The following is a 10,082-nucleotide window of genomic DNA, read 5'->3' as shown; positions in this document are numbered from 1 at the left end:
TGTTTTATTTCTCCATGGTCTAAGAAATGTCTGTATTGTTCATCTCTATCCACCTTGAGCAGAAGCACCCCTTCATTGGTTGAAAAGAGCCATGTTGGTCGAGACTAATTATTTTTGTTGCAAAAACGCCTCGTTTGTGAACCAGCTGGGAAAATTTTGCCCTCTCTTTGTCCAACTCGGGGCCCATAGAAAGTAGACATCTCTATTTCACGATATCACGATTAAAAGTTAACTTCGCACGGCCATGCGCCTCCCTATACTGTAGCTCACGTGTTAACTAAACTGACACACCGACAGAGCTGGGTGAACGTACGTGATGGGGGGTCGAAATCTCACGACCTTTGCTTCCGGGATTAATGGAGGGTCAGAGTTCAGGCACATTTTGAATGCATAAAAAAACTTAGTTCAAGACAACGGTCAACAGCTTCCAAAGAGGTTTGGATATTAACCTGAAACCCTCTACTAGCGTAAACCTGGGTGTCAAGCTGGGCATGCTTTACAAATTTCAGCAGGTATCAAAAAACAAGTAACCGGAGGTCAAAATTTATTGAACTATTTTCAATCAGGCCTACAACTTTTATATTGAATGATACCACATTCATGTTATGACCATGCCTGATAGACCAGATAACATCTTGGCGATTGCAACAAAGTTACGTGACTTCGAAAGTCGGGGTAACCGAAGTGCATTTATAAGGCATTGTAACTCATTTCTTAGTCGTTTGTGTGCCAGCAAAGTGAAGGAAGGAGCCTCCTTTTCTCGGATAATTGCGCACTCTCTTGATCCCGCTCGAGACCCATGAACTACTTCTATACCATTCAATACACAATTAACAGAGATGAAACTGTGCCCCGTACACACGACGTCAGCAGTACAGCTAGATCTTCCAATGACAGACGTTAAAATTTTTGACAATGCATCTGTCATCATGATTTAGCACTTTGTGTCTATGAATGAGACACAGTCGTGCGTCTTACTGTGCTGAAAACAGTAGGAGCCAAAAAATGGCGTCCATTTCTTCATCCAGAGACTACTGAGTGCCGTTCCGTAGAACGAGTGTAACTTTGCACAATACATTGCGTGCCGAAGTCAACAATGAGGTTTCTTTTTACATGATTAACCAGGCGGTGTGACCTTGAGTCGGGACGTGACATTGCCAGTATACTCGTGTGTGAATGAGTTGGTGCCATGAGATCCCATCAACCACAGTTTGGGGTTCATGGTTCATGATTTACAGCCATAGCGTAGGATCATCTGTTACCAACACTGGATAATTTTGTTTTGTTTATTGGAACACTTTGAATCAGTCAATTGCAATGATGTTTGGTGATGCACACTGCTCTACGTACAGATCGCCGTCACACCAGTTATTGATGTTAAACTTAAATTAAATTTGAACAAAAAAGACCAGGTATGAGTTATTCATTCTGCAATGGCTGCTGTAGAAGGCTGCTATTTGGACTTATAAAGACATGTGCAGAGGTACAATGAGGTTTACCTGTTTTGAATGTAAATGAAGCGTTGTAGCTTAGAAGAGATATGAGCTGTCATGATACTTTGTCACAATATTCTTCTGTTTTGATGTTGGTTTTGTTTATTTTTCATTTTGTTTTTGGCGATCTGGGTCACAATGGTGCAACACACGGGTCCAACAGTTCGTAGTTTCGGCCTTAGCAATGTAGATTACACTCTGTTATTCTGCATTAACAGATGGTGCATCAAACCTATACATTTGTTCGATCACCTCGTGTTTATCAGTAAACCGGACAAGAAGTGTTTTTCCACAGGGATACAAAAGAGTAGACGTTTTGTACTACAAAGACCCCTGCGACAAAAGCAGCTAACTACTATACATAGTTAGGTAGATGGGTACTGCATGCCTGCTAAACGTTCAAGAGTACTACAATACTATGACATGCAATGTTGACAGGTAATCCTGCACTAGGGATCTCTCTATTGCGCGCTGCACTGCACAGCTTTTTGTTGGTGGTATGTGCAGTGACCTGTACTTTTGGGGAAACTGGCAGTACGATATGAGATTATAACTCCAAATCTGAGTGATTTTGCTACTTCATAACAAAATAATTATTAAAAATGTTAAGGAGTGGACTGCTTAGCACTCTATATGGACTGCTGACGTCTTGATATGAAAAAGTGGCTTCTTGTGGAACATTACAGACAGTTACTGTTTTTTATTTGAGAGATGTTTGCTTAGGCTATTGGATACAGCCATAGTCCTACTCAGCTAAAGACATACCGTATGATATGCAAAAGGTTGTAAACTACTGACACGGAGTGCAAAAGGTTTAAACTGTCAAGGAAAGAGTATGCCAAGTTAGGAAAGTGATTCAGTCCATCCCGGCATGAAAGGGCACAAGTGGTTAAGGAGAGGGAGCCCATTAAATGGGCTATATAAAAAAAATGAAGGCCTACCAAGACTTGTTTCGACGGATCCATGCAAACAAAAACAATGTTTAGGAGGATATTTTTAGAGGGGAAAGTGGAAGAGACCAACCTTCAGGCCTAAGAGGATAATTTTAGAACGAAAAAATATGAGAAACTAAACATTACGCTCAGGAGGAAAATTTTTGAAGGGAAAATTAAAGGAGCCAAGTCATCATGGCTATTGGAGGGCAAATGATTGAGTAGACTACCCTCACTACCTAGGAGGATATTTTGAAGAAGCAATTATAGCGAAGACTATCTAACACACCGAGGAGGATTTTAAGAAGAGAATTAAGAGGGGGCAAACCGTCATGGTTACAGGAAAATATTTTTGGAAGGGAAAATGGAGGAAACTAACCTTCACACCCAGAGGAGGAGATTTATTGAGAAGGAAAAAATAGAGGAGACTTGCATGATGACGTATTTTTAATTTAAATTCATTTTAGTCACTCTCTTGACTTCCAGTCCCTACCTAGTGTTTGGTGTTAACCAAATCTTGTCTAATGAGCCCCGCAGCTGGACCGAGAGGGCGAAACTTGCCTAGTAACAGAGGCTCCTCTGGCAGGCAGTTCACTTCGCTGGTTCACAACGACTATGAAATGCACGTGTTACGTGGGCGTCGCTACCAACAAATCTAACACTCCCAACCAGTACGGCTCCTTTAAACGATTGGGGGTGCTTCTGCGTAAGACGGATAATATGCAAATCAGCAAATGGCATTCGGCCTGGCTTTGTCTGCTGGGGTATTTTTGATTGTTCAACAAGATGGTTCTGTTAATAAATTTATGTAGATGCTGATTCGTGTTGTTCTCCATTGGCTGAATATAATGACATTGTAACGATCCGTGTCTATCCGTAAAATGAAGGAAACCGTTAAGCTCTATCAAGCATTATTGCAATAAATGTATCAAAACTGTTGCACTCTCTCGATGCATTGACTCTCTTGGTTTCCCCCTCACAATTCAAAACTGTTAACATGTCTCCTGTATCAACTGTTAAATTGCATCTTTGGGTTTCAATTAACCTTATTTTAAATTTTGTTTTACCGTTTTAACCCATATTTTAACGCTAGTTTGGTTTAAATGCTGATGCATATTTGCATATTCATGAACAGAACAATGATGTCATCCAAGGCACTGAATCTCAATGTTGCACTGATTTGTGCACAGGAAATTTCTAGATTTTTTAACCACTGCTATGTCAGATTTTATTTTCTTTGGCAATTCATTGCTGTGTAAGTATATGGCAATAATCCACCAAAAATCTTTTTCACAGAAATGTTCCCAGATAGCAAATTTGGGGTTCACAATTTGAACATGAAAACATGCAACCTGGTCCATGCATGTCTTCCTGGATTTACACCAAAGCAAAAGCGCCCTCACTTGTCCAGAAATGCTTGGTAAATTTTTAATGTTTGAAAAAAGGCACCGTTCAGTTCACGTAACTCAAAAAAGATGTCAAACAGTCTTCATACATGGAAGAAGAGTACAGAGATACACAAAAAGTGATTCTAAGAAGAATTCATTTCCTGGATCCTTGTTTGATTGGGTGTGCAGCGCACATCGTGCTCGTAACTTGTCGTGCCCCTACAATTTACACTACACTCTTCACTTGCAGTCATTGAACTGGTAAAATACTCAGATTATTCATTGGTTTTGATATCGTCCCTTGATTATGTTAAAGACCCTTTTCTCCCGGCTTCAAGAAATGGAAGCACAATACAAAGAATCCAATTTTATCGGCTGTCGGACTGTCCAGATTCCAACATTCCAAATCTCAGTAAGCGTCGAAAAGCAACTACCAACTCTTGATAGCTATGATGCCAGTGACTTCAGATACCCGTTTCCTTTTTTTATAACCCTGTGATGTGGACATGTTTTGCATTTGATTAATTTGAGGACATTTGACTACAGCGTCTCAACCCACGTGGGAGAACTGCCCTCACAAGAAGGGTAGTAGCGTATCTCGACGTTGGTTCGCAGTAGTTTCCCAGAGCAAACATAGCAAACGAGTTGGGACACGTGATATACTACGTCACGATGACGGTGTCTTGAACGATGACAAACGCTGTGAAAATCTGAAGTTACTTGAAAGACGGGGTCCGATCATGCATAAGTTGCAAGTCTGTTAATGCGTGGTATCGAACGAAATGTTGGCCGTAGGTTACGCTAACAAAAACCTCAATGTTATCCTGACAATATAATACCAGATAATTTTAGGATCTATGATCTGGACGATTTAACGTTGGATCAAGCAGAGGGCGTTGTTTTTGGTCCCGAGGCGCTTGAAAGAGCCAGGCGAGCTACGACGCTAGCCGACTCCCTCATCCCAAACCTCTTCGACAAGAACGTCTGGTTCAAAGCATCGGGAAGGAGGATCACGGAGGCGAATCTTGCCCAATTTGATAGATAGGAGCTTGTTTGGTGTAAGAAACGAAATTTTTCGTCATTTTGAAAGACATCGTCATGACGTCACGAAATCCGCAAACCAACCTACTAATCTGTATAAATGTGTATAAATGTCCCCTACACAGAACACATAATTGGTGCCCTGTACCATCGTGGCTATCCACCTCGTATCCAAGATGTAATGTTTTATTTAGTATAGACGTGTCCGAGAAGCGCAATCCAGGGATATTTCCTTTATTTTTAGTTAATTTATATAAGTGGGCTTATTCTATGAAAATTGTGACATAGAATCATCTTATGTTGACGTTGCGTTTCGGAGGTCTGGTTGATCCTGATTAAGACGGGTTACAGGTTTTCTAACTACGGGACTGGTGTTCCGTGCTGATGATGGTTAATCTCTCTTACTTATAATTTCATTCTAAAATTAACCTTGAAAACTGCAATTAAAACAACGTTGTAAAAATTACGTAACTTCAGATTGGAGCGTGCATTGGACCAAACATGCATGATGGACAAGCATAAGCACATGTATTATTAATTACAGCTTCCTCCGGTTGCCCCAAATGACAACTTTTCTGATCTGCCCAGCTCCATGCACGCAGAACCTGTGGAACCTACGCGACGAAGTAGGCCGATCCAAAGACGTCTTGCCCGTCCTTGTCCCACGTTTGCACCGACGCACTGCCGCCGTTGATGGTCATTGGGCACACGGCGTTGCGATTGGTCAGGAAGCAAGCAGAGAAAATGGCCACCTCGAACTCAGGGCTGACCCCGTACATGATGGAGGTAATGGGCTTGACTCGCCCCTCCCATTCGAACTGGTACAGGATTTGTCGAGGCTGAGGTTGGAAAGGAAACAATGGCAACTTTACGGGTGTTTTGGGCGTATGTTAACTGAAGGGAAAAATGTTTTACTTTTTAACACCGACGGGCGCAGCGACCTCTTGAAAGTTGAATGCTTAATTACTTGTTGCTTAATTTTCCGTTGGCATTTCAAAACATGAACACTCTTCCTATCGAAATATCATGGCAGATGCATGCTATAGTCCAACATGACCAGCTTCGGCATGATAGGCATGAGTTAGGCCTACACCCATTAAACAGATACTCATAAATACCTAAGACAGTCTCCCTATTTAACAACGTGCAACTTGGCCGTGTATTAACATTGATGATGCCCGCTGAGAAGTGATAATGCCTGCTCAGTGAACCACGCGCCGGCACCTGGATATGAAACAGTTTAATCGATTCTGATTGGTCAAGACTGAGTCTGTGTGCACGCGGTTCGCCACCCGCGCGCCAAGTCCATATAAGGAGATTATTTTGTACAACTTGCACAAGGAAAATACCATAAAATGGACGGGGCTGTTCAGGAAAATGAAAGTAAAATGCTTGAACAAAATTGTTGGAAATCCATCACATATTGACTTCTTTTGACTCTCTAACAAAAAAGTGTTTATTAGGGCCAAATGGAAATAAATAAAATGTGTCCTTGGGTGGTAACGTTTAAGACCGACCAAGCACATATTAATTCCCTTATTAGACTGTTTATAGTAACCTGTGTTACCTACATCAATGCCAGTGATGGCAAAATTGCATCCAATGAACTTCTTTACTTTGTCATTTAATAATCCCTCTGCCATTCAGAACCTGTTCAACTCATGGGAACCGAGCACGTGTTTCTAAGTCCAGGCCGAAAGTTAATAACACGATAATAAGTTAATATGTTTTAATTAAGAGGAGAGCTTAGTTTTTGTGACGTGAAAGGCTATTTTTTTCGTCCGAAATGACGGGTCAAGAGCAAATAAGAATAAAGCTCGTCTATTAAGGCGGGTGCACTTCATCCTTGTAGTTATCACGGGGCAGCGTAATCGAATCAAAGTAATATTTAGTTGATTCTGTGTATGATTTGGGCCCTATCTTACCACAGTAGTTTGTCATGATTTCTTATTTCATGATGTGGTGCCTATTAATTCTTTATACTGTTTTCAGAAAGAGAATTTGAAGTTTCCGTCGTATTTTCATGTCCATCACAGGTCCCGTCACAAGGTCAGTCATAGGGTGAACAATGAACAGTTCATTTAAGCTTGTGAATTAACTGAGTGATTTGTGATGGATTTGTGATGGACTTACACACGAGGACTCGCAGGGACTTGCGATGGACAAAAATGTGTTGTCAAAAAGTGTTTGCTTTACATTCCAAACTGAAATTGAGTTTTCACAGTGCACCTACCTCTTGAATATTCATATATCCGTAGTAGTTCATGACCCCTTCCTGCTCCAGTTGGTACATGCGCACCCAGTTGTGGAAACCGGACACCGACGTAGTGCTCGACCACTCGCCGGCGAAGACATGCTCGAAGCCCGAGGTATCACTGGTGGCTTTGCGGGTGTAGGGCGTGAAGAGCAGTCCGCGCACAAAATCCTTGTACTCGGCAAGGCTCGAGTAATAACCTGTAACCAATGGAATTCATTTGACTACCACCAATTGTTTTAAGTTAGTTACAATCGCATTGAAGCACTTCTCAAGCAGGAAGGTAAATGGGCGCAATACACTCTGAAAAACAAATTATGGTTTGCGAATTCTTTCAGATTGGCTTTGTACAAATTGATGCTCAATTGGTCCAATCGTCATGTTACAAACGAAAGTGTCTTCATGTATATAGTAGGGGCAGCCAAGGTAATTTTTACAGTTTGGTTTGCCTAGTTTTTGAGCCAGAAACGCAATGCTTACCTAAGTATCTCACGTACTCGTACGCTATATTCATGACTTCCGTCTCAAACATGGCGTCCATAAAGGCGTCTTGCTCAGCTCGCTCCGTTGCCGTAGTGATCTCGGTCTGACCCACAGACGTGATGTAGTTATCGAACAGGGCAACCATCGTCTTGTATGTCTCGCCCTGGAGAAAGGCTGTGTTCACAGACGAAAACAGCCTACACAAAAGAGACGTTCCCCCCAAAAAATTAATGATTAAAATAATGCATAAGTAGGGGCCATCCACTATTGACATGTCACATAAACAATAGGTTTCTTTCATACGTTATTCTTGGTTCTGGTCTGCCTCACGAATTGAAAACTTGAGACTTTGTGACTAATTCTTAGTTTTGGATACTGGACAAAGACAGAACCCAGGCTCACCACTGCGATTGTGCCTGAGTATGAGTACAAAATAGCAAATAGCTTATCTTCACACGCACATTCTTCAGCTTGAGGCGCGCGTGCAATTGGCAAATCACGACATCCTATTGGTCGAAGAGGCATGTAACGCGCGCGTATCACCTGTCCACGAGCATTGCACCACCGCAGTAATGGCTTCTAATTCTGGTTGTCGAATTACATATGAAGCAAGATATGGAATAGAGACTAGAGCACCCCCCACCACCACCACCACCTTTGAGTTGGTCATTGTTTGATCGAATTCTCAGGAATTCCTTACAGACTCTAGGGGATGTGTTGAACAACAGTGTGCACAGGATTGGACATTGTAAGGGGGGTACCCCTCCGTCCCATGTCTTGCTGGGTATATCGAATTACACTGTATGGTTGGGCTTCCCTGACTTGTTTGAAATATGAGTTACCGAACACCAAAGAAAACGCCCTAGCTGGCACAGAAATACGTACGGCCTGAGCGAAAGGTCCCGCTGGTCATTGGAGTTACTAATGTAGTTACCAAAGTTGAGCAAAAAATCGGAGTCTGCTAGGCGGTTTACGTCTGCGTTCCACACGGCATTGGCGAACTCGTCCATGTTGGTAGGCGCACCTGGGACGCCTGGATTGCCTGGAACAAAATGATGCTGACATCAATGCCAAGTACGTCATTCTGCAGACATTATCAGTGGGAAGCCCCCCAAAATCCATCCCCTATTTCAATATTTCGTGCTGTAGATAGAACTGACCTGCGCACTGGAGGTCATAGTCGCTGCAGCAGTCGTCGTATGTGTTGCAGGCTGCGTTACACTGGCAGGGCTGACTTGAATCAAAACTGTTATCACAGCGGCCCTGACAAGAACCTGCATTGTTTTTGTTCCATTCAAATAAAAACCATATAAACGGGTTACCATCTGCATGTTAATCAGTATATTTTCCTTGACAGTACCATGTAGTCTGTAAAAAGTGGGTCAGCCTATCATTTTGTGTCTGACATGACGATGTCATATACGCTAATGACTTTACGACATGAGTAGGAAATGACGCGAAACGTTCTGATTGTAGTCCAGCACTGGTGAAATCATAATCATACAAACGTGGTGATCATGGGCGTCACCAGGATTTGTAGGTACGCAATTCCCGGGGGGGGGGGTTCTGAGAGGCGTGGGCAATACACCCACAACAAACTCATGAACCATTAACAGTGGAAGGAGGTTCATTTTGAGGTTTTTCGAGTAAATTGGTGGTTATTTTGTATTCCCCGATTCAACCTCTCGCCCCCATTTCTTGATTTCCTTTCCTTCTTTTTTTTTCAATATTCTTGGGGGGATGAACCCCCCTATAAACTACCTCCCTCTTGCGACGCCTATATCAGTGAAGTCCTTTACAAGATCATGTTGGCTGAACAAATTGCATCTCACCAAGCATACAATGGAGAGCGTAGTCGTTGCAACAGTCGCCGTATATGGAACAGGCCAAATTGCATTGACAGCTGAAAACACTGTTGAAAGGATCGTCGCATCGACCATAGCAAGAGGCACCGCTCGCACCTGCAGGAAAGCGAGACATCTCAGCGCTTGTCTTTCTGTCGGTTTAGCTTACATTGTAATTGGCTGAGCTGAAACAATGCATTGTGTTCAATCATGGACCGTGACGACGACGTTTTTGATGCGGCAAATGGCACAAAGGGATAATATTATGCACATTCCACAACCTAATACAATGGTTATGTGCAATAAACTCACTGGCTTTCAAACAGTTATGCTTTTGTTCAATTTATGACGAAGTTTTTGAAGAAATGACGACATTGTAAAAACAAACGCACAAAGTAAACGCACTCAGCATAGTGTATTTTGTGTAATGTATATAATGCATACCTGTCGTAGAAGCAAAGAATAACACCGAAATCAAAATGAAGAACTTCATAGTGATAGGCGTCGTCGATCGTGCTTCCAGAGAGTTCCGTTGAAGACCCACTTTTCAAGTTTAAATGTTTCGGGTGCCGGTGTGGTCACACAGTCGTATCTGTGCTGCTTGGTGAGTCTTCTGTCTCCGATTATAGCTAAGTCCTCTTTTTAAA

General features: G+C 42.3%; 1 protein-coding gene across 1 annotated transcript; it reads right to left on the bottom strand.

Annotated features, from left to right (window-relative positions):
- Nucleotides 1-121: 121 nt before the first annotated feature.
- LOC110979989 (uridylate-specific endoribonuclease A-like) lies at nucleotides 122-10,065 on the bottom strand. Its single transcript, XM_022236218.2, has 7 exons — nucleotides 9,880-10,065; nucleotides 9,424-9,552; nucleotides 8,752-8,865; nucleotides 8,477-8,633; nucleotides 7,589-7,788; nucleotides 7,088-7,308; nucleotides 122-5,693 (listed from the first exon to the last, which is right to left on the bottom strand). The coding sequence occupies exons 1-7, from the start codon at nucleotides 9,926-9,928 to the stop codon at nucleotides 5,469-5,471; spliced, it is 1,095 nt and encodes a 364-aa protein (XP_022091910.2). The 5' UTR covers nucleotides 9,929-10,065; the 3' UTR covers nucleotides 122-5,468.
- Between the last annotated feature and the right edge of the window lie 17 nt (nucleotides 10,066-10,082).

The sequence above is a fragment of the Acanthaster planci genome, linkage group LG18 (genome assembly GCF_054643075.1).
Source record: "Acanthaster planci isolate LZ-2023a linkage group LG18, COTS_SCS, whole genome shotgun sequence".
In the NCBI taxonomy this organism is placed as follows: Eukaryota; Metazoa; Echinodermata; class Asteroidea; order Valvatida; family Acanthasteridae; genus Acanthaster; species Acanthaster planci.
This window is presented reverse-complemented; position numbering and strand designations above follow the sequence as displayed.